Raw genomic sequence first — 26229 nt, 5'->3', positions numbered from 1 at the left:
GATAGGACAGATTTTTCTTCTGGTGCCTTGAACATCAAAAATTTGACTCTGGCCGGGCATGGTGGCTCATGCCTGTAATCCCAGCACTTTGGGAGGTCAAGGTGGGCAGATCATTTGAGGTCAGGAGTTTGAGCCCAGCTCGACTACATAGTGAAACACCCATCTCTACTAAAATACAAAAATGAGCTGGGCATGGTGGAGGGCGCCTGTAATCCCAGCTACTCGGGAGGCTGAGGCAGGAGAATCATTTGAATCCAGGAGGTGGAGGCTGCAGTGAGCCAAGATCACACCACTGCAATCCAGTCTGGGCTACAGAGACTTAATCTCAAAAAAAAAAAAAAAAAAAAAAAAACTGACTCCATGACCACAATGTTGACTGTAAGCATTGCATGCGTGCATAAAAATGTTAAATTTTATCCTTCACAAATGCACATGTACATCTCTTCCTCAATAAATGAAGAGACATCTATTTTTTGTACATGTGCATTTGTGAAGGATAAAATTTCTGAAGACCTTGGCTCTTTGGGAGACTAAATATACAGTGGTAACACAACTGTTTTTGAACCATATCATCAAGATTTAGGTTTTCTGTCACAGATGACTGCAGTTATAAAGCTAGGTGCCCACAATTACCCAGCACAGTGACAAGCATTTATATATTTCACTCTTTGAGAATGTTTCATCTGCTCATCACTGTTACATCTGTGCAACTGTCATCGGCATATCTATCTCGCAAAAATGCTATTATTCCCTATTTTATTGTGTAAAGTGGCCTATGAAATGTTCTGTCATGTTTTTTCTCAAATAAATATGCTTTTAAAAATGTAAATAAATTTTTAAAGAATGTTTAATATTTCTTTCAGAATTGTACTTTGGGATTTTGACCTTTTGGGATTGTGCTTTTCAGAATTTTAGACTTTAGGGATTTTGATCTTTGAAGATTACAGTATTTTATTCAAGATTATCGTGTTCAGGACTGTCTTTTGAGATTCTGTCCAAACCCAATCAACACACATTTAATTTAGTGATTTATTTTTTCTCTGCACTACTCTCTCTCTGGGTGAGGCATCATTGTACCGACCCTAGAAGCATTAAGTGATTACTGTTAAAGAGGATAGTCTATTTTCTGTTTGGAAATAAAATTCAATACTAAAATTTTACATTAACAAAAAGCTTTTTTTTTTATCATACCAATTTCATAAAATAAAACTGGACACAACTGTAAGTGATCACCAACCAGGGGATGAATGTTCGGGATTTTTAGATGCATTAAAAGGGAGTATAGAGAATATCCACCTGCAAATGGATATTCTTTTGCAACCCTAGGATTTTCAAATGGCACCTCAACACAGTCCTTGGTCAGGATATGGGATTCTGCAGGCCTAGCCTTAGCATCCACATCAAATGGGCAAAGGGATGCCACATTCTCCACATTTGGGGGCTCCATCAGGCTGTTCCCTTTCCACCAGTCCTATTCAGTGATACTGCAGACACAGGATGAGGCAAAAGGAGACATCATACCGATGCTGATCAGGAGAGCAAGAAGGTGCAATCTTAACTTCCAGGATTTCACATTTGAAAGAATGCCTTGGCAGTGGTGGGTAGCCCAAGGCCCTTCCCAGGAAAAGAAGCAGGCACAGGGCCCAGTACTCAGGCTCCATTTTGACCCAACATTTATTGTCCTTTTACAACAAGTCATTTTTTGGTTTAGAAACTGCTTGTGATTAGTTTTCCAACATTAACTCAAAAGCATGTAAAATAAAATCAACCTACTCTATAAACACCCAGCAACTGTGGCCCCTACCCGCCTACCCAGGTTGGACAGGGGGAAGGGAGGACTCGGGCAGCATTGAGTCAAGTGCAGATGCTATACTGTGGCAGGTGGCAGTAGCGTCTTGGCTCACACCCCACACAGGTCCCCTGCACTGCCCCAAACTACAAGAGAAATGGCATAGGCCCAAGGCCCAATTCCCTGTTGGTAATTCACTCTCCGCCTACCAAATGAAAATCGCTTTTATTTTATCGCTTTTGTTTTGTATTTTTGCAACAGAAACCCCCTGTCCAGAGTCAGACTGTAGCTGAACTGTTCACACTGAAGAATGGAGCAGGCTGTGGGCGCACCCCTGGTCCCTCTCCTGGGAAAGCGGCCCCCACCCCCAGGGAACAAGGTCCAGGCAGGCCAGCTCACTGCACGCTGGCCACCAGCACTTAGCCATACAGGTCATCGTCATTGTCTTCTGTGTATACACTGCCACCTGTGCCGCCTCCACTGCCCTGACTGGGGCCAGCTCCACCCTGGTTCCCTGAAGGGAATCTGTGTGTACAAGAGCAAAGCCAAAAAAGAGGGTTAGGAGAGGGCCTATTTAAGATTTCCACAACTACCCCTCTAGCTTCCTTAGGACTCCCATCCCCTTTTTGGTACAGGTCCCCAAATTAACTTAAGCACTGTCTAATGCTTCCAACCAAGTTACCTGAAGCTGCCAAAGCCCCGACTCTGCTGAAGGGTCTGGGCGAACATCTCATACTTCCGAATGTCATTGTCACTGACAGAACGGCGTGCAAAGCGCATGGCTTCTTCAAAGTGATCTCGACGGATCTCAGGCACTGGATCATCCTCTTCTACCTCCTATAGTTGGTAAACAGAGATCACTAGGGCTAGTTAAAGCCCGGCCTGGATTTCATCCCTGGCCTCCCATTACTGTTTATTCATCTCCTTGCCCTTTCAATCCAACCTGAGGTAAGATGCTAGGCCAGGTGCTAGGCCATGCTTCCTAAAATTGAGTCATTACTCTGCTTAAAAACTTGTCAATGCAAGGGAAAACTGTAGGGACAGAATTCACATCAGTGATGGGGCTTAAGGGAGATGTTGCCTGAAGTAGCTAAGGAAACTTTCTAGGATAACAGAAAGTTTTAAGTCTCAACTGTGGTAGTAGTTATAGAACTTATATACATTTGTCAAAAATTATGAAAATGGTACCTAAAAAGGGTGAATTTTATTGTATTTATATCGTACCTCAATAAACCTTAATATTTTAAAAGGAAATGCCAATGGCTTTTAGTGCTTACCACATTTGGATTACATCTTACCTAGTGGTCTCACTTCCAGTGACATATATACTCTTAAATTGACCCAGGGTTTCTCAATGTCTGCAATCCTACAACTAGAATACATTATTTGGGCTGCTTATTCTCTTTATTCAAATTCTACTCTCTTCACAGCTCAGCTCAAAACCTATCTCTTCCATTGAGAGGCCAACTGCTGTGACTTATGAGACTGCTTCTTAGGATTAGTTCATCAATAGTCCCCCCTCACCCGCCTTTTTTTTTTTGAGACAGAGTCTTGCTCTGTCGCCAGGCGCCACGCTGGAGTGCAGTGGCACGATCTCGGCTCACTGCAACCTCCGCCTCCCGGGTTCAAGCAATTCTCCTGCCTCAGCTTCCTGAGTAGCTGGGACTGCAGGTGCATGCCACCATGCCCAGCTAATTTTTGTATTTTTTTTTAGTAGAGACAGGGTTTCACCATGTTGGCCAGGATGGTCTCGATCTCTTGACCTCGTGATCCGCCCGCCTAGGCCTCCCAAAGTGCTGGGATTACAAGCGTGAGCCACCGCGCCCAGCCAACAGTTTTTAAGCTTTTATGGCAAAGAGAAGAGATGTCACAGATCCTTCCAAAAGGTAAAGAAAGCCACATATTTGTTCGTTCATTAAGTTCATTAAGTCTCATGTTTAGAACTTAATCAATTAATTAAGGGTAACACAGGATATAGTGGAAAACAAGCAAAATGACGGAGATCCTACCTATATGGAGCTTACACACACATGAATTTGCCATTTCATTTTGGGAGGTCTGTGCACCCCCACCCCTTCCCCGACCACCAGGGATAGGTCTATGGGTCTCATCTCAGTTCAAGGCCCTGCTCTGTTTGCTGCAGTCTCATAGTGCATATCAAAGTAGATTTCCCTCACAGAGCTTAGTTCAGACTGAGAATGGAGCCTGCCCATCTCTTCTCAGCCTTATTCCAAAATGAATGGATTCACCTCAGTATTCTTTATCTTTGATGCCCTATTAAATGTCTTCTCAGTCAGATGATCTTTCCAATAGCTTCTACTCTCAACTCTAGGGCATGGTGGTGGCTGTTGCCTGGCTCCCCATAATTGGCACAACTGGGGAAAGGATGCAGACTCACCATGGCTGATGGGTTTGTCTGTCTTTCTCGTTCTCGCCTAATCTCACTCTCGATGGATTCACGGATGGCCAGCTTGCAAGCACGCTGGCAAATCTCTGTCAGGTCAGCTCCAGAGAAGCCATTAGTCATTTTAGCCAGGAACTCCAAGTCCACATCCTAAAAGAAGCAGCAGAGATACCTTAGCATTCAGCCTCTCCTCTCCTGAGTCACACAGATCTTTGGGCCACCCAAGCACTCCCAACTACAGTTTGCCCCTTCTTTGGCCACCCCATTTTATTCCTAATTCTAGATTATCCTAATACCCTCAAAAATTCTCCCTGGCCTTTAGACCAACCCTAACCACAATGGAATCTTGTCCAGAAACCAAAGAGCGCTCCGTACCAGCCTGAGGACTCATACAAGTCCCCCACAGCCCATGATCTTGCACCTGCCTTGGCAACTGGGGACTTGCGCAGGTTGGCCTTGAGGATGGCAACACGGGACTTCTCATCAGGAAGTGGTATATAGATGAGCTGATCAAGACGGCCAGGTCTGAGGATGGCAGGATCAATGATGTCAGGCCGGTTGGTAGCGCCAATTATGAACACATTCTTTTTTGTGGACATGCCATCCATTTCTGTCAGGATCTGGTTGATGACTCGGTCAGCAGCCCCACCACCATCTCCAATGTTACCTCCACGAGCCTTGGCAATCGAATCCAGCTCATCAAAGAATAGCACACAGGGGGCAGCCTGGCGGGCCTGGGGGAGGAACGGATTGAGTCAAGCACTAACAAAACTAGATCTCTCTGGCCAAATGCAGTGGCTCACACATGTATTCCCAGCACTTTGGGAGGCCGAGGTGGGAAGATCACTTGAGGCCAGGAATTAAAAAACAGCCTGGGCAACATACCAAGACTTCACCTCTACAAAAAATAAAAAATAGTCAGATGTGGTGATGCGTGCCTGTAGTCCCAGTTACTTAGGAGGCTGAAGTAGGAGAATTGCTTAAGCCCAGGATTTCAAGGTTACAGTGAGCTATGATTGCACCACTTCCCTCCAGCCTGGGCAACAGAGCTAGATATTGTCTCAAGAGAAAAAACAAAACAAAACTAAACACTGGATCTCTCAGACCTCAGAAAGATTACTGTCCATTTGAGCAGCCAGCACTGTTTCAACTGTCTTAAAGAAAAACAGCCCTTGCCCCCAGGCAAATGAATAGACAGCCCACCCTATTGTAGCTCACCTTATCAAAGATTTCTCTGACATTGGCCTCAGACTCCCCAAACCACATGGTGAGAAGCTCAGGACCCTTGATGGAGATGAAGTTGGCCTGGCATTCATTAGCAATGGCTTTGGCCAACAAAGTTTTCCCACAGCCAGGAGGTCCATAGAACAGAACTCCCTTGGAGGGTGTCATGCCAAACTTGAGGAATTTGTCTGGGTGCTCCACAGGATACTAGGACAAAAAGGAAAGAGGGTTCAAGGCTACCACCATATTTTGAAAGAAACCTAACTAAACAGAAGCTTCATGGTGTACTCAATGGTATCAGATCCAGGTTCTCTAAAAGCAGACTCCTTAGTGCCTCAAACCTAAGAACAGTAGGTTCCTAAGTTGCGCTCTCACAACTCTTGCAGCGAATGTGTTGACACCCTGAGACCACCCACATCACTAAGGCAGTGACTCACCCTGGACCAAATTACCCTACCTGGACCAGCTCCTGAAGCTCACGTTTGACATCCTCTAGGCCGCCGATGTCTTCCCAGGTTACCTGTGGCACCTCTACCACGGTTTCCCGCAGTGCTGATGGGTTACTCTGGCTCAAAGCCCACTAGAAAAGAAGGGAAAATGGGATGAGACTTACCAGGGAAGGGTCAAAGCACATATGTGTGTACCTGAGGTAGGGGTGTGGTCCTTACCCGGAAGTCATCCATAGTAACTGCTAGAGAGTTCATGACCTCGGCATCAATGGTTTCATCCTCTAGGTCTATGAGATCCATCTTCTTGCGGATGGCTTGCAGAGCAGCCTCTGAGCACAGGGCTGCTAAGTCAGCACCCACATGCCCATGAGTCTCATTGGCTACCTGCAGAGAAAGACCTACTTACTATGCTGCCTCCACCTCCCACAGGAGGCTCAGAGACAATAGAAATCCTTCCCCCGACTCCTATCCCTGGGTCCTTTCATTTCCTTGAATATGTACTAGCAATGTCTTTATTGGCTGGGTTTTAAGTACTCAATTCTGGACTTGGGGCCTAGAAATAAAGCTGCCCCAACAATTCTGATTTACTCTAAATGCAGTGTTAACTGAGAAACAAGCCAACTCCAATTTCCCAGATTCAATCTCAGATCACTTCCTTTCCCCTGTCCAGAAATCAAAACCCATCTCCTCGCATCTTAACCTTATGTCCCAAGCCAGTTCCCAGCAACTGCCTAGAAACAGAGATATCGTAATGCCCAGTCAGCCCTCATCATCACTTTACCTGTTCCAGGTCCACATCATCTGCCAGCTTCATGTTCTTGGTATGGATCTGAAGAATTTCCAAGCGTCCTGTAGCATCAGGAATTCCAATATCTACCTCCCGGTCAAAACGACCTGTGGGACAGTACATGAACACAGACAGGGCTCATTTCTAGTCCAGAGGGAAGAGACAGGCCTAGCGGGACCAACCATCTCAGTTAGCATAGGATTGTCCTGATGTTAGCAGTGAAAAAGTCTCAAGCCCTGGGAAACCTTTCAGTTTCAGGAAAACCAAGTGGTTGGTCAGTCTAGACAGGATGCAGGATAAGGGAAAAAGACCCCCTGGACCCAATCACTGCAAAGGGCTTCAAGAGGATTAGGTGACTTAGATGAAGGAGAGAAGTGAGACGTAAGCAAGGGCAGGGTTGGATGTATCTGGAGTCCTTACCAAATCGCCGTAGAGCTGGGTCAATGCTGTTGGGTCTGTTGGTTGCTGCCATGACAATAACATGTGCTCTCTGCTTTAGGCCATCCATGAGGGTCAACAACTGTGATACAATACGCCGCTCCACCTCGCCATGAGTCTGCCAGAACAGGATGTCTGGTCATAAGTGAAGTTAGAGCCTTTCAACCCCCCACTATCCCTTCAGCTAAGCTCCTACTTTCTCTCTTTTGGGAGCGATGGCATCCAGCTCATCAATGAAAATGATGGCAGGAGCATTCTTCTCAGCCTCCTCAAAGGCTTTACGAAGGTTGCTCTCAGACTCACCAGCCAATTTGCTCATGATCTCAGGACCTGAAAGAATACAGAATGGAGGCAAAAACAAAATGATAGCCTTTCCTAATTCCCAAAAAAATCAGTTATCTTGCTTGTCTGGCCCAGAGACAGGTCCTGGTGAGAAGGTGCTCTGCCTACTTCTCAGATCCTCTACCAACCATAATCACAGGATAGCCACCAGGCCAGGCTAGAGAGAGGCCCAGGGACTCAGTATACTCTTCTCACAGTTGAACTAGAAGTGTAAAGGTGACAGCAAATGCTCTGGAACCTACGGCTAGAGCAGGAGAGATGGCACACCAGCTAGATCTCTACCAGCTAAATAGTATTCTCCAAGAGCCAGCAATCCAAGTTCATTTTCCCCAAAATCTCTCAAATCAATAAGCATTCACCCATTAATTTCTCATTCTAGCTTGCTCCCACTCTTCAGTCTGTCCACAATCTTTCTCAAGGGGGACAGGACAGGGAACACCAGTGTAAAGTATCTTCCCTTTATTCTTCATCTATCTGTAACATACCCCAGCAGAAGAAATATGCTATAAAAGTGCAGGTGGGCATGAGTGCAAAAGGGATGGGTCCATGAGCTCTCCAGCTCATGAGCCCCCATTCAAAATTCAGTCTAGCTAGACATAAGATGAACCAAGTCTCTTACCATTGATCAAAAAAAAGAAGGCTCCAGTCTCATTTGCTACAGCTCGAGCAATCAGGGTCTTCCCTGTCCCAGGAGGTCCATAAAGCAGGATTCCTCTAGGAGGCTGAGGACCAATGCAGAGTGTGATTAGGTTCTCACCTTCTCCCAAACCCTAAAATGGCTTGACTAGGGCTCCAGAGAGGGCGAGAATCAGTCTTCAACCCTGACAATATTAAGAATGAGCCCTCAACAGTAAATGCTAGGAAGATGGCTCACTTTAGCCACACTAGCATGGAAAATACTACTACAGAGTGGGCAACATTTATGATTGCAACTTGCATAGGAGACTAAGGGCAGAGAAACTCTAGTCCAAATGAGTTTGAAGATACGTAACTAGGGAAAGGCAAGAGGCCATTACACTAAGGGCTCAATTTCAGACAGACCAAGGGCCAAAGACTAGCTAAGCCATTTGAGAGAGCAGGGTCTATTTTCATCATTGCCAGAGGATCACTTACGCCAGTAATCATACCTTCCAGAATTTATCACATTGGAATGATGTTCCTTACAATCACCAATCTTCTTCTTTGACACTACCCTTTCTATGGCCTCATTTACAAGCAGGACATTGAAACTGTCCACATAGAAGACGAAATTATTTGTGCGACACATACTAAGGAAACGAGTAACTTCATTTTCAGTGTGTTCCACGATATAGAAAAGATTGGGAAGCTACACCCTAGACCAATAGTTCTCAATATTTTAGACTCAGAACCCTTTAAGACTCTGAAAATTTTCTTAACTTGCTTACTTCTACTGGGTGACACTGCTCTAGATAGGCTGGCAAACTATGGTGAGATTTGTTTTTACAGGGTCCACTGAGACAAGAATGGCTTTTACATTCTAAGAGCTGTAAAGAAAATGCCCATATATATGTGTGCGTGTACAGAGAATTTAATCAGCTTGCTCTGTTCTAGACCATCAACTCTAATGAATTTAGAGCCTTCAGTGAATTAAAGGATTTATTATTGCCCCTCTAATCCAAGGCAATAACGAAAGCCACGTATGAAAAAGTCCCAGGATCAGACATTGGGTAGTCATTAATCACCACTTTAAACTGGATCCCAGAGCCCAGGATGCTCACCTTCACACCAATTGCCTTAAAGAGGGCAGGATGTCTCAGGGGCAGTTCCACCATCTCCTTTATCTGAGCTAGCTGCTTCCTACAGCCACCAATATCATCATACCCTACTTCATTCAAGGACTCTTCCTCATCCTGAATAAGAAAGAGATAAAGAAAGCAGAAGGCAAGGATATAATATCAGCAGAAGCTGAGTTTCTCTAAATCATTCCACTACCTAGTGTGCAAAAACCTACCATATAAGAAGATTCTCAACCCAGCACGGTGGCTCACATGTGTAATCCCAGCACTTTGGGAGGCAGAGGTGGGAGGACTGCTTGAGTCCCAGAGTTCCTGGGCAACATATCGAGACCCCCATCTCGTAAAAAATTAAATTGCCAGGCGCGGTGGCTCACGCCTGTAATCCCAGCACTTTGGGAGGCCGAGGCAGGTGGATCACGAGGTCAAGAGATCGAGACCATCCTGGTCAACATGGTGAAACCCCGCCTCTACTAAAAATATAAAAATTAGCTGGGCATGGTGGCACATGCCTGCAGTCCCAGCTACTTGGGAGGCTGAGGCAGGAAAATTGCTTGAACCCAGGAGTCGGAGGTTGCAGTGAGCTGAGATCGCACCATTGCACTCCAGCCTGGGGTAACAAGAGCGAAACTCTGTCTCAAAAGAAAAAAAATTAAATTAAATTAAAAAAGAGAAGATTCCCCTCTACAGGGATCAAAGAACAGCTATAAAAATCCCAAGGCAAAGATTTCTAGCACAGTCCTTGCCTCTCACATTGTTCGTAGTCTTTTTTTTTTTTGAGACGGAGTTTCACTCTTGTTACCAAGGCTGGAGTGCAATGGCGCAATCTTGGCTCACCACAACCTCCGCCTCCTGGGTTCAGGCAATTCTCCTGCCTCAGCCTCCTGAGTAGCTGGGATTACAGGCGTGCGCCACCGTGCCCAGCTAATTTTTTTTTTGTATTTTTAGTAGAGACGGGGTTTCACCACGTTGACCAGGATGGTCTCGATCTCTTGACCTCGTGATCCACCCGCCTCGGCCTCCCAAAGTGCTGGGATTACAGGCGTGAGCCACCGCGCCCGGCTTGTTCGTAGTCTTATTGAGAAGGGGTCTCTAAAATCTGAGGCTGGAAACTCTGGAAATGGACAGAGGCCTTCAGCCACCATCGGCTATACTTCAAAAATGATTTCAATCACTTATATACTTTGGGTTCAGTCTAGATTTTTGAAATTCCTGGAATTAGGTACATCCAGGAAACACCTAGACCCAGAAATGAGTATCTGGCAGATTTCTCATCCCTGAAAGATGCTTAGTTCTCCAAAAAGCACCCAGTCCATTTTTTTTTTTTTTTGAGACAACCTCACTCTGTCACCAAGGCTGGAGTGCAGTGGCACAGTCTTAGCTCACTGCAACCTCTGTCTCCTGGATTCAAGCAATTCTCCTGCCTCAACCTCCTGAGTAGCTGGGATTACAGATGTGCACCACTAGGCCCAGCTAATTGTTGTATTTTTAGTAGAGACAAGGTTTCACCATGTTGCCCAGGCTGGTCTCGAACGCCTGACCTCAAGTGATCTGTCCCCTGAGCCTCCCAAAGTATTGGGATTACAGGCGTTAAGACACCGCGTCCGGCCGAGCACCCAGTCTTGACAGTTACCACATAATGCCACACTGAGTAATCACGAAATTGGATACTGTGATCAGGGAGAAAACTCACCTCTCGTTTGATAGGCTCCCCTTCGCAGTGGATCACTGTGTCTGGAGCAACAATGCAGTAAGGACTAGGATCTGTTTCCACCACTTTGAACTCCACAGCACGCATCCCACCACGGACAAGAAAAATGTCTCCTGTGAGAGCAAGCAATACAAGCACAGTTAGAGGTATCAGCTACAAGACAAAGTGAGAACTCATCAGACCCTGGGTCAAAATGCCAAGCTCATTAGACACTACCCTCTCTCCAATGCCACCCCAACTGTCTTAATAAGCAGTAGGCAAGAGGAGAAAGGTAAACTGTGAAGAGTCCCTCTGCCACTCAGGTCAGTGCGGAAAACCTGACATGCCAGAAGCCCATCAAGTTTTGACTTCTGCCATATAAGTAGCCCAAGCTTTACTACAACAACCAATGCTAGAACTATGCACTTTGGACCCTGACACAGTCAAAATGGACCACCTTCTCCTTCAAAGATCCATAAGGATAGCTTACTCTTCTGGAACAGAGAAGGGGAGAGATGGAGGGAGAGAAGGATGGAGGAAAAGAAGGGCAGAAGACATATGAATCTGTGTGCAGGATGCATGTGTGTATACAAATATATAAAAATAAGACTAGGTATGATGGCTCATGCCTGTAATCACAGAACTTTGGGAGGCCAAGGCAGGTGGATCACTTGAGCCCAGCAGTTTGAGACCAGCCTGGGCATCATAGTGAGACCCCATTTCTTTCTTTCTTTCTTTTTTTGAGACAGAGTCTCATTCTGTCACCCAGGCTGGAGTGCAGTGGCCTGATCTTGGCTCACTGCAACCTCCACTTCCTGGGTTCAAACAATTCTCGTGCCTCAGCCTCCCTGGTACCTGGGATTACAGGCACCCACAATGGGGTTTTGCCGTGTTGGCCAGGCTGGTCTCGAACTCCTGGCCTCAGGTGATCCACCTGCCTCGGCCTCCCAAAGTGCTGCGATTGTAGGCGTGAGCCATGGCGCTGGGCTGACCCTATCTCTTAAAAAATAAATAAACACAAGGGAAAAGCATAAAAGATTAAAAAAAGAAGAAAAAGAAAATGAGATGAAGACGTTCCAAGCTGAGTTTCTCTAAATCATTCCACTACCTAGTGTGCAAAAACTCAACAATCAACAATCCTTAAGCTCAGAATTAGCGCTCACCTTTCCGGATGGGTCGGTAAGCTTCCAGGAAGTACGGCTTAAGGTATACCTCAAAGAGATTACCAGTAATGCCTTCCACCGTGTCATCAATGGGCAGCACATGGATACGTTTGCCATATTTCACATCAGGGCATGGCTGGATGCTGAGGATGACAAGCAGACTCCATATTACCAACCACACTTCGGGCCCAAGCACTGGGTGTCCAAAAGGGCCTGGCACAGACAGCTGATAGTAAGTAAAAAAGAAAAGGCAGGGATGGCTTTAGGTGAAGAGTGGAAGGAGAACAGGGTGGAAGTGAGGGCTAAAGAACAGCCCCACTCACTCCTAATCAGTGAGCCAAAATCAAGAGCCACACATTTAGAAACCCCAAAAAGATATGCAGAGTCTTCAGTGAGATATTCAAGGATAATCCCCTTCTAGCTAATATTGATGACCCAATATTACAAAAGAAGATCTTAAGCTAATAATTGTCAGGGTCAGAGAAACAGAAGTGAAAAAAATAAAATTATCTCAGCCAGGTGGTCAGAACACCTTAAGAAAGTGACTAAGCACCATCAGGAAGAAAGTTACATGAAACTTAGACTCCATTAAAAAGAATCAGAAGCCTAAGATGATCCTAGCCAGGTGATGGTTGGCTGGGTAGGAGTGGCTAGAGATGACTCCAAGTTGGGGTAACTTCTTGCCTAAAATTATGCAAGAGTAAGTAAAATCACTCACATTGGAGCTATCCTGGGTCTGACTTCAACTATTCCTCTCTCCCAGGTTAATTTAGGTGCTTAAAAGGTCTGCTACCAGCTCACCTTCCATGCCCATACCCCCACCTCATTCCAATCCCAAACCATTAATTGGACATATTAGTGAGAGTAGTGAGGAGGTCATTTAGCAGATACATACCCTCAAGTGGCATCCTAAACCAAGCTTTAACTATGATAAATTACATCTCTGGTAGGAAAAAATAGGGCATTAGGAAAGTTACAGGAATGCCAATTTGTCTCAAGGGACATCCAGAGAAAATCTGCAAGTCCCAGGAAGGCAGAACCAAAACCTAAAGACAACCTGAAGCGTAAGTCTTCCCATGGCCAGGAGGCTTCCTATAACTACAGGTGCCAAGAACTTGGTCCTGCCTGTGTGATACATGGGTCCTGCCTATAATGCAGGCTATCTCTGGCCTCCCGTCCCTGCAGAGCCAAAAACCCCACACACACCTGATGACATCCCCTAGGCGTACACGAAGGTTATTCCGAACAACTCTATTCATTCGAATCTTCTCATCAGAACACGTGTCATCAGAAAGGACGATGCAAACAGCTTCTCGTCTCTTCTTTCCTTTCAGCAACACTGTGTCACCTCGGAACAACTGCAATTCATCCATCTTGGGCTGAGGAAAGAAGGTTAAGGCCTTTGGGTCACTGGGCAGAAGGGAGTAAGCAGCAGCCCTGGAGATTGGGATTCCCAGTAAACCCCACTCTATCTGCAGTCACTGCAAGAAAAATGAGAAAAGAAACCTGGGAAAATCCCTCAAGTAAGTCCAATAAGGAAAGACTAATCTGTGGCCCCAGCTTACCTGGGACAAGGACACCACACTGTTGTCCTCATTGATGGCTTCATCAACAATTAACCGATTGGGACGGTTCTTCTGTTTGAGAATGGCTGTTGATAAGTCATCACCTTTTGAACTAGAAGGAGAAAATTGAGTCAGTCCCAACAGATACTCCAGCCCCAAGAGCCTCACCAGTCTCTAAAACTCAAGAAAGAGTGACTAGATGAAGCTGTCCCTAAACCAGAGAGCTCAGATGAAGGAAAGGCAGCCAAGGTCACAAGGAACAATATCTAGCATATACATTAGAATATCCATTCCAGCAGCTCCTGGTATTTTGAGCATCAGTGTCCCAGCTATAAGGCCCCAAGTGAGTGATCCTGCCCCAGGATCAGAAAACAATAGCCTAAGAAGAAGACATAATAGAAATGGAGGCTAAACAGTTATTAGAGAAATAAAAGCAGTCTTAGACTTACAGAAGAGTAGTTAAGAGCAGGAACTCTATAGTCAGACCCATTGGGTCTAAATTCCAATTCTGCTACTGCTTGATCTTGGGCAAGTTATCTAACCTCTAAATTTTGATGTCCTCCCCTATAAAATAGGGAGTATAATACTTATCTCAGAGGCTTATTGTCTTAAGGGAGATAATGAATGTAAAATGCTTAACATAATACCTGGCACATGGTATTAATGGTCACCATGATTAACAGTATAAAGCGGGCTGGGCGTGGTGGCTCACGCCTGTAATCCAAGCACTTTGGAGGCCAAGGCAGGTGGATCACCTGAGGTCGGGAGTTCAAGACCAGCCTGACCAATACGGTGAAACCCCGCCTTCAAAAAAAAAAAAAAAACCACACAGTATAAAGCATAAGCTAACTTTCCAGGGGAATGAAGTAAGCCAGACAACTTCCTCTGAGATGGCCTCAAGTCCCATCAAGCAAGCCTGGGGACAATGAAGCAAGAATCATTGGTGCTACCCTCCTTACAGGCTAAGCCCGCTGATGCTAGGCATTCCATGGTACCAAAGGAATGCCAAGCATAAAGACCATCATATTTGGAAAAAACACTAACAGACATGAAACCATCAAGGTCAAAAGAAATTGCACAGTAATTTCTGCAAAAGCACAATTCCATAGAGTTGGCTCAAAAAATCAAAACAAAGAAATGCCGAGACATGGGGCAAATCCAAATCCCTCTCACCCAAATCAAGGTCAACTGGGTCTAGACTGTTTGTTATTTCCTAGAAGCTAGGATCATTCAAAAAGCAGTGACACCAACTTATTACCTAGCCCATCTCCAGCCATCACTTACTGGACTCAGTGCTATTTTTTTTTTTGAGATGGAGGCTGGAGTACAAAGGCACGGCTCACTGCAACCTCTGCCTCCCGAGTTCAGGCGATTCTCCTGCCTTCCCAGTAACTGGGATTACAGGCATGCGCCACCACACCTGGCTAATTTTGTATTTTTACTAGAGGTGGGGTTTCACCATGTTGGTCAAGCTGGACCTCAGGTGATCTGCCTGCCTTGGCCTCCCAAAGTGCTGGGCTTTCTCTCTTTTAAGAGCTGCCTTCTGTTAGTAAGGCTCAGGAAAACACAAACATTAACCAAAATAGGAAAGCCAGACAATGAAGGAAGCAAAGCAAGTACATTTTAAAAAAGAATTTTCTTCATTCAACTAAGTAATGAGGGTCTATTACGTCCCAGGCATTGTCCTAGGGGCTGGGGATACTGCAGTCAAAACAATAGTATTCCCATTGGAAACATTCTCATAATTTCCAAGAGACAGAGAAAAAATGCTATGCTCAGCTAGGAAGCCATGCAGTTCTTACATCTTTGGGTCCCGATACACCCAAAAGAAATACAAACCCCATTCATCTAACAAAATGGTAGGCCTTCTGCTAACCCTCAAACATAGGCTGTATTTTAAACTACTGCCTCTAAACTAGTTTCTAATGAGTCTCCTCTGATCAAATTTGCCTCCCCTATCCCAAAAGTGTGTCACTCTAGGCACAATGCTGCTGAATAGGCAGACTCTTCCAATGCTTATGAACATACAGGAGGACAAGCATGGTCAATGTGACAGCTGAGAGCAATTTAAACCCATGAGTTCTCCCTCTCCTGTCCCATCAAAATACTCTGTCAGGGGCTGCCAATCTTCTGGCTTGACCAATAGGACTGAGACTGTAGAAAAATAAAATGCCAGATGCCTCTGGCTGATGATGCCAGGTTCCAAGAGTTTTAGATTTTTACTTTTGAAAATAAAAGCTTGACTGCATGTAAGCCAAAATAATATTTTAATAAGTGACTTTTTTTTTTTTTGAGACGGAGTGTTGCTCTTGTTACCCAGGCTGGAGTGCAATGGCGCGATCTCGGCTCACCGCAACCTCCGCCTCCTGGGTTCAGGCAATTCTCCTGCCTCAGCCTCCTGAGTAGCTGGGATTACAGGCACGCGCCACCATGCCCAGCTAATTTTTTGTATTTTTTAGTAGAGACGGGGTTTCACCATGTTGACCAGGATGGTCTCGATCTCTTGACCTCGTGATCCACCCGCCTCGGCCTCCCAAAGTGCTGGGATTACCGGCGTGAGCCACCGCGCCCGGCCTAGTGACTCTTTTAAATAGGTAACTGAGTAATACTTTATCCTAGTTCAGAAACTTGAGAAAAAGGAACACACCTCAAAAAACTAATCTCTTCAAAGAAGGAAGGTAATTTGCATAGAACGGTTTCCATGGGCTGGCTGTGTGGTTTTTTTTTTTTTTTTTTTTTTTTTTTTTCAGTATCTAAAAGCTAAATTGAATGGGCTGAAGTGGCAAGTTTTACCTGACGCTTTCCTGAGGGATGGAAGTGGGGTCAGAAAGCCTCAGAGCCCGGATAATTTCTCAATATAGCTGGTTGGGGAAAGGGGTGTATGCATGTTTGTGTTTTTGAAGAGTTAGTGCAACTCTAAACTGCACACCACGAAAGCTAGAAATCTGGGAAAGCCCACAAAACACGAACTGAGATTGGAACTTTAGCAAAAACCTAAAATATTTTTTAAAAATTCCTTTCTCCTCACCCAAGAGTCATAATATGAAGGAAAACTCGCTCAAACTTTCCAGTATGAACAACAGGCCTAAAGAAAGAAGAAAACCAGAAGCGAAAGGTAGGGCTCTCCCTCTTCCTAACAGTCCCTCACTACTCAGATCACAGACTGCCCACCTCGGGCCCCGCCGACCAGGCTCCAAAAAGGCGATTGTGAGCTTTACTGAGCTCGCCGGGCCTTCCCCGACCCCGGCCTCCGCCTCGGTGGCAGGGCTCCTGAGGCCTTCACATGGCGCAAAGTCCACGCCCACCGGGCCAGTAGGGGCCTCGGGCTCGCGGGGCCTGCTCTCTTCAGGACCAAAGGCCTTCGGCGGGTGGTAGTCCGGATCGCAGACGGGCTCCCCAAGGCCCCGGAGCTCCGCGCTGGCGGTGTGGGCCGGAAGACCTCGCCAGGCCCGGACGGCCGTTCCAAAGGAGCCAATCGGGCGGGCCGGGGCCTGCATGACACAGCACGATCCGGCCCAGGCTCCGACCCGGGCCCAACACAAGCCCCGCCTAGGGGGCGCGCGGGTGCGCAGCTGGCCCCAGACGGGCCTGCCGGGTCCACGGCCTCTTACTCGCCCCCTTGCTTCCCTTCCCTCCTTCCTGGTCTCCACCTCCCTAACGCGCCCACTGCCAGGCCCCGCCGGGCCTACCCAGGGCGGCCGGTCCCGGTGCGCGCCGCCGCAGCGAGCAGACGGCGCGCGCACACTCACTCGGCTCCAGAAGCCATGGCGCGCGCCTCTCCCGGCCGGCGGCTGTGGCGGCCCGCGGGTAACGGCTACGAAGGGTGGCAAGCGACTGACTGAGCCGGGGCTCGGCTCTCCCAGGCGGTGGGCGAGCAGCGGCGACAAACCCGCAAGCGGCTTCCCTCTCGCTTCCTCCCACCGGCAGCTAGGCGTCGGACGAACAACGCTGGCTCCTGCTCCGCGAGGTGGCCGTGGCAGCGGCAGCTACGACTCAAACGACGGCCACAGACGCTTCGCTGAGACTGAGCCGAGAAGAGCCGAATCATCGGAAGGGAAGCTGCTCCCACCTCAGCCAATCACCGCCTGCCCTGCGGACTCTCGCCCGCCTCTCCGCGCCTCTCCCCAGCAACCCGCAGACCACAGCCAATCAGGAAATTCGTTTGCGGCCTGGCTCCCGCCTCAGGGATGCAACACGCCTAGTAACGCCACGTCAATTGGCCACAACGCTACGCTTCCTCGACGGATTGGAATCCTCAGCCAATCAACGAAAGGAATAGGGCGAGATCGACTAGTGAAAGGAGAGTCTTTAATCCCTTACAGGCGGACTCTCCCACTTGGCTCCAGTTCATTGGCTCCGGAGTTTTTCCTCCTAGAATAACCTGGCACAATGGACTGAACCCTAGTATTAGTCTAGTCCTGTTGTGGTAACCTACACACCCTTCTCCCAAAACCTGGGGATCCTCTAAGACGCCATCACCACCCTGACCTTTCTTCTTGCTCCCCCCAACGCTGCCTCCAACCACCCCTACTCTCAACTTTCTGACTAGCACCCTACTCCTACCCCATTGTCATTGCACTCTGTGGTAACCCTAATCCCACAGCGTTTGCAGTTTCTCAGCACTTGTGCCTTCCTTCCTCCCGTCATTAATATTAATACCTTATAATAAGGCACTCAAATCCAGAGAAGTCAAAGGGCAACCACAGAACACAGCCAATTCAGTAGAACCCAAATTAGCAAGAAAACAGCATATGCTGGGACTTGAAATCCTTGGGCCCAAAGTAACAGGGGTCGCTGGTTGTAGTCAACAGGCAGCTGTTGGTGGTATGCTGACTCAATTCACCTGTCACCCTCTACCCAGACACATTTGACTAAGGCAAGTCCGATTTCTAGAATTTAGAATTAGGAGGGGAGTGAAGAGTCACTCGGACAGACTCAGAAATCTGCCTGTCTCTAATTATCAGGTACCCACCCTTGTCCTGAAAGGCCTGTCTAGACCACCCTTCAGACCCAACTCCACTCAGTCACTGTCCTGGGCTTTGGGGCTCTGCATTTAGGCAATGTGAAGGACTAAAGCCACCACCTCCTGAGTAAGGTTTCCTGTAGCCCTTTCCTCATACCCAGATCTCATGTTCGTAAGGTCGATGATGTCAGGAAAGGGCATCACAGACAACTAGCACTGAACTAGACAGCATGAGCCTTCCCACCCAACTATATGTAGTAGGCGGACAAGAGATAAATATGAAATTTTATTCGACAAAAGAAAAGGGGAAACAGGAAAAAAAGGTGCCTCGAGCAAAGTCAGTAACTTGGTGGTGGCAGAGATCATTTCCTCCAAAACCAGAACAGTAATAACTAGGGCAAATTTCACAGGCCCACCACCAACCTCACCAGTCCAGGATTCCTAATGATGGTGAAACAGAAAGCCCTCCCCACACAGAGACAGCCCACGGGGGCCCCAGCTCAAGCTCTTGGAAATGTGGCAGCTACAGGTCACAAGACTCCGGCAGAGATGTCTGAAACTCTTCAAGGAGGGCTTCACGATCAGAGGGACGGATCCAGCTCAAATAGCTTTCTAGGTACAGGGGGAGAGACCTGGAGAGCAAGAAGAATGATGTCTAAGGATGAAAGACTGGCAGAAAGCTGGGGAGCCATGCCCTCTTTCAGCGTTTACCACCCACAATAGGTCCAAGGACTCTAGGACACCAACTGCACCTCAGCCCCAAGCCAGCAGGTCTGAGCCTCACCATGTAGCACCTTCCTGTAGCCCCTTAGTTTGGGCCTCCAGCCTCCGCCAGAGTGCAGTGGCCTCATCCCTCCGATCCAGCCGCCTCAGAGTCTGAAGCAGGTGAAAGTAAGTGTCTCGATTACCTGTAGTCCCAGCCCAGAGTACAGAGTCTTAGAACTTGACATAGTCTTAGCCATTGTTTTATAAAAAGAGGGGAATTATCTTGCCTACACTCACATATGGAAGCAGGGGCAGATTATTCACAACCATTCCTATCCCAGTGTCCACCACCTGCCCAGTACTCCTGCGCAACCCACCCCAGCAGTTACGGTCTTTGTGTCTGAGGATATTAGGGAGACCAGGAAACTCTTGGAAGCCCTGCATACATACTTGTATATGTTTGAAATCTGGATATATCCCTAGATATATACAGCACAACTCCAGTAACCCCTCCTATCTGAGAACATCACCCTTACACTTACGCCCAAGTACCTTTCCCATGGGCCTCTCTGTCCTTGCACATCTATCCATAGCTGATGTCATGCAAATATACATACCTGGGCACATCTGCATAGCAAGGAGGAAGTCCTGTAAGGCTTTGGTATCCTGGCCACTGGCTACCCATTCCAGTCCACGACTAATTAGGGCGGCTGCCCGAAGCTGCTGCAGTGCCACATCTGACTTACATCCCTGTTCACAGTTGGAAGCTGCCCCTGGGGACCATTCCCAAAGTCAAGAAGTGTCTTTCTAGCCTCACAGTCACCAAAACCCCAAATCCTCCTCTATTTCTTCTTGTGTCCACAGTCCCTTTCTCTTAAGTCTCCTGATGGGTTGGGACACATGAAAGGGAACCCACTTCTACCACTACTACTTCCAGGAGGTAAGAGGAAAACTGAAAGTCTAGATCACCTTGCCCTTTGTCCTCAGGTATGGCCCGAAAGAGCAGCTCAAGGCACCTGAAGCAGGACATGGAACAGGGGTGAAGAGGAATCAATTTCAGTAACTCTAGGGTGAGTAGGTGAACATGGGTGAACCTCACCAATTCAGGTCCCAATCAGAAAATCATTCCTCCACACCCCCTCTAGGACCCTAGGCTCACCGGCTAAATTCACTAACTGCCATTTTTTGGGCACCCAGTTGTACCCAGGCCTGGCCCTGAAGAAGGTGGGTGGCAGAGACCCAGAGTGGGCAGTATGGCAGTTCCTTGGTTCCTTTTCTGGCATCTTCCCACAGCCGGGACATCTTGGGTAGCAGAGATGATGTGCGGCTGAGCAACTCCTCACATAGAGTCAAGGCATCTTGGGCTCGGCCTGCCTGGATCAGTGCTACTGCTGCCTCTAAAAACAACTCAGGCATACAGGGCCCTGGGCGGGAGCGGGGCAGGAAGAACTGAAGTGGGAAGAAGAGGCAGTGTCTTGAAAGGCATGAGCCACCATCCCCAACCTCTTCACCAGGCTCTGGTACCATGCAGAGTGCAGAGTCCTGGGCCCCCAGATTGTACAGACAAAATAGAGGGAAAAACAAAAAATAGCAGTCTTGCTCTATTCCAAAGGAGACACCAACCCTTCCACTCCATTGCAGAGAAGCTTGAAGATATACTCACCCTTGGCTCCGAACTATCCAGCAACAGGGCCAGCAGGTCTAAGTAATGCTCTGCAGCGTCTTCTGCCCTGAGGAGTCACAGCCCATGAGCCTCACCCTAGGCCCTAAGCAAGGCCCTGCAAGGTCCTGAGAATGTCCTCTCTTAGCTAACAGAGGGATGGTTATAGGCCCTGAGGAGTAGAGGGGAAGGGAACATCTTAGGGCTCCAATTCTAGCTCAGTATGAATCTATCCCAGTTACAGAATGGATTGGGGAGGAGACTTCAGTGTCAAAGATAGAGGAGGTTAGTGTCTTAGTGAAGAGTCCTTAGTTCAGGTCTAGAAGCAAGGTAGGAGAGGCTGAGGAGTGGTGGGTGACCTATGTCCTGCCACTGCCTTATTCATCCTCTAAGTCATGAGAACAAAAACAGAGTCACACCCCAGGGGAGGCATCAGAAGTGGGAAGAGGAGCTCAGGTGAGCAAGGGGATCCTCACCTCCCTGTCTGTAGGCACCTGCTTGCTAGTACGTGCTTGGCCTGGCTCTGAGTGCCACAGTGAAGGGGTGAGGCTGGGTCAGGTGGTGGCAGTAGTAATTCTACCTCAATGAGAAACTGTGGGGCTTTGGAACTGCAGGGGACATTCAAGGCCTAAAAGAGAAAGAAAAATCTATAATCTCTGGGAGCCATACTTCCTTATACTTGGATCTTGACTAGTCAGTCATCCCAACACAAGCACCTCAGCAATCCTCCACCCCACATCTTCACCTGGCAGTTCCCTACCTCAACTAGCAGCTCCAGACTCTCCAGCTCTGCTGTTGTGTCCCCCAGTTGCTGATAGAGCCTAGAGGCCTCCAGAAGTGGGGGACCCCAGGCTGATCCCTCTTTCAGAGCTGCAACCAAGTACAACAGCGCTCTCTGTGGATTTCCCTAGAGGGATAGGAGGACACAGGCCTCAGCTACTCTTACAAAGCAAAAAGCTATGCATAATGCCTGTGGTTTCCCCCAATCTACCCTAGGACTGTCTTTACCATCTTACGGTGACAGGACCCTAGTGCTGTGTACACCTGGACCAACACAGGCCGCGGACACAGACCTGAGGCCACTTCATGAAGGCTGCTTAGGGCCCTGTCCAGGTTCCCTGTGATCAGCTCCTGGAGACCTGAGGACAATCAGGGCGTGAGCTTGGAGAGGCCTACAGAGTAGGGGTCATGATGGGGAACAAGGATCCAAGAAGCCTATGGAACTGAATGGGACAAGAGAGAGGGCATGAGTCCAGAGGACCATTTAAAGGAGGAAGAGATGAGTCAGATTGCTAACTGACCTTGGCGGTAGGCAAATGCTGTCAGGAGGACATCCTTCAATCCCTGGGCATCCTGCAGGGTCAATGGAACATCTAATTCCTCAGCTGGGGGACTCCAAGTTTTCAGAAGTAACAGCAGATCCTCAGAGGCTCCACTCTGGCAAAAGAAAGACAACCAGAAGCTCCAAGGCTAAAATCTCCCCATCTTCTCCTATCTCAGTCTATACTGGCTAGACCTTGAGCTCAAGGGTCCTCTTGATCCTTGAGGATACAGGCCTAGCTACCCTTACAAAGCATATAAGGCCTCTGGTTTTCCCCAATTCTAAGAGATAGATAGCTATAGGGTAAGGATAAAAAAGGAAGAAAAACCTGGGGCAGTGATGATCTATTCTAGCGAGCCTCCTCACTCAAGGCAAGGACCATATGTGAGTTACCAATAACTCAAGGTAAGAGGTGACTTGCCTTGAGACTAAGGCTGAGAGGTGACTTCAGCAAGATCACAAGAGCCCTATCCCTAACTAAAAGAAAAAAAATTTTGTGAGACAGGGTCTCCCCCTGTCACCCAGGCTGGAGGGCTGGAGTGCACTGGCGTGATCACAGCTCACAGCTCACTGTTGCCTCCACCTCTTGGGCTCAAGTAATCCTCCTACCTCAGCCTCCCAAAGTGTTGGGATCACAGGTATGAGCCACCATGACTGTCCCATTAAGCTATTTTTTGTTTGTTTGTTTTTTGTTTTTGAGACAGAGTCTCGCTCTGTTGCCAGGCACCAGGCTGGAGTGCAGTGGCGCGATCTCGGCTCATTGCAACCTCTGCCTCCCAGGTTCAAGCAATTCTCCTGCCTCAGCCTCCCAGGTAGCTGGGACTACAGGCGCATGCCACCACGCCCAGCTAACTTTCTTTTGTATTTTTAGTAGAGACAGGATTTCACTATGTTGACCAGGATGGTCTTGATCTCTTGACCTCGTGATCCACCTGCCTTGGCCTCCCAAAGTGCTGGGATTACAGGCTTGAGGACCGTGCCCGGCCCATTAAGCTATTTTTAAAAAACACTCCTGGGCTGGACGCGGTGGCTCATGCCTATAATCCCAGCACTTTGGGAGGCCGAGGTGGGTGGATCACGAGGTCAAGAGATCGAGACCATCCTGGTCAACATGGTGAAACCCCGTCTCTACTAAAAATACAAAAATTAGCTGGACATGGTGGCGCGTGCCTGTAGTCCCAGCTACTTGGGAGGCTGAGGCAGGAGAATTGCCTGAACCCAGGAGGCGGAGGTTGCGGTGAGCCGAGATCACGCCATTGCACTCCAGCCTGGGTAACAAGAGCGAAACTCTGTCTCAAAAAAAAAAAAAAAAAAAACACTCCTGGCCAGGTGCGGTGGCTCACACCTGTAATCCCAGCACTTTGGGAGGTCAAGGCAGGCGGATCACAAGGTCAGGAGTTTGAGACCAGCCTGGCCAATGTGGTGAAACCCTTGTCTCTACTAAAAATGCAAAAATTAGCTGGGTGTGGTGGCTCATGCCTGTAATCCCAGCTACTTAGCGGGCTGAGGCAGGAGAATCGCTTGAACCCAGGAGGCGGAGGTTGCAGAGTCAAGATCGTGTCATTGCACTCCAGCCTGGGCAACAAGAACAAAACTCTGTCTCAAAAAAAAAAAAAAACAAAAAACACTCCTGAGAGAATCCCCACAATGAGAGACCAACTAGGGTAAGGTCACCCAAGAGTCCCAGAGAGAACTCAGGTTTTCTGATCACCAACCCAGCTGCCTGTCCAGTACATGATGATGCTACTGCAGATGGAGAGAACAGAGGAGGAAGGAGGGAGGAGACCCTCAGCTTCAGGTCACATTCCCTATTACCTGGCTGCCATTCAGGGTCTCCAGCAACAAGCCCAAGTCCCCAAGACGGTCAGTGCTCAACCAGAGGGCAGCCTGCAGGCCAGCCAGGCAGTGCAGGGCAGACAGCAGCTCCGGCAGAAGGGAGGAAGCATGAAGAACAGAGTGCCACAGCTCCTTGAGGCCCTGTTCCAACCTGGGCCCCAGCTGTTCCTGTGTCTCCAGCACTGTAGAGTATATACACACACATAGACACACACATAGCTGAGGTAGGACCTCATCCTCCATCTCTGCATACGCTCTGGCTTTCAAAGGACTCCAAAGGTCACAATAATAATACTTCAACCTGGTCTGAGGAGCACAGAGAAGGGCACCTCTCTCCATGGAGGTGACAGATTTTGTTGATCCTCCCATTCCCCTGCAATAACGTAAATCCAGACTGAAGCTGGCAGGGAAGTTAGGGACAATCTCTGGCCCTCACCTCTCTCTAGGCCCCGTTGGATATCCTGGACCTGATCCTCTGTGAAACCCTGGGCCAAGCTTGCCCTCAGGATAATGAAGTTGCAGGTGACAGTCAGCTCCAAGGGGAGAACAGGAACAGCTGCAGGGAGCCCTGGAGCAACAATGTTGGTCTTACAGAATGCTCCCCCATGGAAGATTCTCCAAATAAGATCCCAACCCAGGGATCACCACCCTCCAACCAAAATGGCCATAATAAAGAACCTACCCTCCAGCCGATTACCTAAGGATTAAAAAAAAAGAACCCATCCTTTGGACAGAAAGTCTGGAAAGGGCAAAAAAGTTCTCCAAATCAAACCATCTTGGAAACCACTTTTCAAATGCCACTCTGCATGTGTAAGAAGAGAAGGATTTGCCTGTACAAATATGATTCCACTCCAGTGCCCTCTGTGCCTTAAACAAGACTCCCTGCTCCCTCAGTAATTATGTCGATCCCAGAAATGCAGAAGCGGAATGAGTCTCTGGCTGTGGTTAGGAGGGGAACTGATCATCCTGGGGAAGACTCGCTTACCTTGCAGACTATGGAGGAGCCCTCTGAGCCCTTCCAGTGCATCTTGAGCCAACCGCTGTCGCCTCAGAGTGAGACCGGAGTTCTGAGCCACCTACCACATGGGGGAGGGGGTGTCACTGAGGATCAGTCCTTTTTTCTCCCCTTGCATCAGTGGCAAGGGGTGCATTCTCCAGTCATTTCTGGCTCTTTGGTCAAGCTCAGCCCCTCCCCATCGATTGGGGTAAATCCACTGCAAACCGAGGGTCCCAGCAACCTTGTTACCTTGACCTGTCGAACGAGCCGGTCGTTCTTTTCCCTCCACAGGTCCAGGCAGCTGGAGTCCAGAGGGGTGGTTTGGCAGGACATGGTAACCGAGGCTGAGCCCGGACACCTGAAGCGGACTTCGGAAGGGTGAAGCTGGCTCGCCCAAGCTCCCAACCCCAGGAGAAGGGACCTGGGCACTTCCACACCCTGCCGAGCTCCCGGGCTTCCCTCGGGGTCCCAATCCACACGCCCAGGCTTTTCAGGACAAATGGGACGCTCTCTCCCCGCGGCCCGCCCCTGCTCTCAACCTCGCCTCTGGTTGGCCGGGCCTGAGAAGCTCTGGGTTGCGGTTGGTCCTCTTCAAGAGTTAGTTTCCGCGGGAAACTCGGGGAGGAAACAAGTCAGGACCTCCCGATAGGTAGGCTGAGGCGGGCTAGAGGCGGAGGCCGAGTCTGAGCGGGGCAGTCGCGCGGCCGGCGGTGCGGCCCGCTCCTCCCTCGCGGAGGCCACAGCCTGGAGAGAGGGTGGGCAGGAGCACGTCTCCGTACCACAGTCCGCGGCTCGGCCCTTCCTCGCAAACACACTCCCAGGTCCGTCTGGGTTCCCGCTTCCACCGAGGGTTTGCCGCGAGGTGCATTCTGGGAGTCGTAGTACCGCCCTGGCGGGGAACAGCCCCGCCCGGGCAGACGGAGTCTCCAGATAGCGCTGACTGGAGTAGAGGACTCTCCGTAATCATCCATCCTTTCTCTGCTCACTGTCGAGCGCCTTGCTCACCATGGTCGACTCTCTACCGCGTGTAGTCTGACTGCTGACAGCGCCGCTCTGTGCTTGTGCAGCCTGCACTTCCCAAAGGTACCTGCCCAATCCTTTCTATTTAAATGGAGTTAGGAGAATTGAATATCCATGTGCAA

The 26229-nt window shown here is 48.5% G+C and overlaps 2 protein-coding genes across 5 annotated transcripts; both read right to left on the bottom strand.

Moving 5' to 3' along the window:
* Window positions 1-1656: 1656 nt before the first annotated feature.
* Window positions 1657-17632, bottom strand: VCP (valosin containing protein). 2 transcript variants are annotated; one of them, XM_021671534.2, is made up of 17 exons: window positions 17355-17632; window positions 13606-13717; window positions 13247-13419; window positions 12041-12183; window positions 10881-11011; window positions 9173-9304; window positions 8053-8155; window positions 7288-7421; window positions 7074-7209; window positions 6648-6760; window positions 6086-6250; window positions 5875-5997; window positions 5412-5624; window positions 4619-4927; window positions 4188-4343; window positions 2472-2626; window positions 1657-2314 (listed from the first exon to the last, which is right to left on the bottom strand). In XM_021671534.2, the coding sequence occupies exons 1-17, from the start codon at window positions 17369-17371 to the stop codon at window positions 2209-2211; spliced, it is 2421 nt and encodes an 806-aa protein (XP_021527209.2). In that variant the 5' UTR covers window positions 17372-17632; the 3' UTR covers window positions 1657-2208. The 2 variants fall into 2 exon arrangements, with proteins under 2 accessions (XP_021527209.2, XP_021527210.2); XM_021671535.2 differs by lacking the exon at window positions 17355-17632 and adding an exon at window positions 16399-16414.
* Window positions 17633-18841: 1209 nt separating this feature from the next.
* Window positions 18842-25842, bottom strand: FANCG (FA complementation group G). Of its 3 annotated transcripts, XM_012463268.2 has the most exons (14): window positions 25337-25842; window positions 25076-25166; window positions 24527-24658; window positions 24070-24272; window positions 22235-22370; window positions 21942-22072; window positions 21694-21840; window positions 21410-21561; window positions 20937-21003; window positions 20433-20722; window positions 20243-20289; window positions 19891-20046; window positions 19353-19476; window positions 18842-19200 (listed from the first exon to the last, which is right to left on the bottom strand). In XM_012463268.2, the coding sequence occupies exons 1-14, from the start codon at window positions 25418-25420 to the stop codon at window positions 19092-19094; spliced, it is 1869 nt and encodes a 622-aa protein (XP_012318691.1). In that variant the 5' UTR covers window positions 25421-25842; the 3' UTR covers window positions 18842-19091. The 3 variants fall into 3 exon arrangements, with proteins under 3 accessions (XP_012318691.1, XP_012318693.1, XP_064236447.1); XM_012463270.2 differs by lacking the exon at window positions 24527-24658 and having other exon boundaries at window positions 25337-25662; XM_064380377.1 differs by lacking the exon at window positions 18842-19200 and having other exon boundaries at window positions 19354-19444; window positions 25337-25662.
* Between the last annotated feature and the right edge of the window lie 387 nt (window positions 25843-26229).

This window comes from Aotus nancymaae, unplaced genomic scaffold (assembly GCF_030222135.1).
Source record: "Aotus nancymaae isolate 86718 unplaced genomic scaffold, 86718_ANA_hifiasm-v0.15.2.pri h1tg000003l, whole genome shotgun sequence".
NCBI classification, from domain to species: Eukaryota; Metazoa; Chordata; class Mammalia; order Primates; family Aotidae; genus Aotus; species Aotus nancymaae.
Note: the sequence above shows the minus strand (reverse complement) of the source record. Positions and strands in the feature narration are given on the sequence as shown.

Bases quoted from the DNA above. Each gene is read 5' to 3' on its own strand.
- VCP (XM_021671534.2), bottom strand. The intron at 11,012-12,040 runs GTGAGCGCTAAT...TTGCTCTCACAG, and splicing joins TTACCGACCCATCCGGAAAG to GAGACATTTTTCTTGTCCGT. The intron at 6,251-6,647 runs GTAAAGTGATGA...CTTTCTCTGCAG, and splicing joins ATGATGTGGACCTGGAACAG to GTAGCCAATGAGACTCATGG.
- FANCG (XM_012463268.2), bottom strand. From the start codon at position 25,420: ATGTCCTGCCAAACCACCCCTCTGGACTCCAGCTGCCTGGACCTGTGG. The intron at 20,723-20,936 runs GTGAGTATATCT...TTCCCACTTCAG, and splicing joins TGGATAGTTCGGAGCCAAGG to TTCTTCCTGCCCCGCTCCCG. The intron at 19,201-19,352 runs GTGAGGCTCAGA...CTTGCTCTCCAG, and splicing joins CTACAGGAAGGTGCTACATG to GTCTCTCCCCCTGTACCTAG.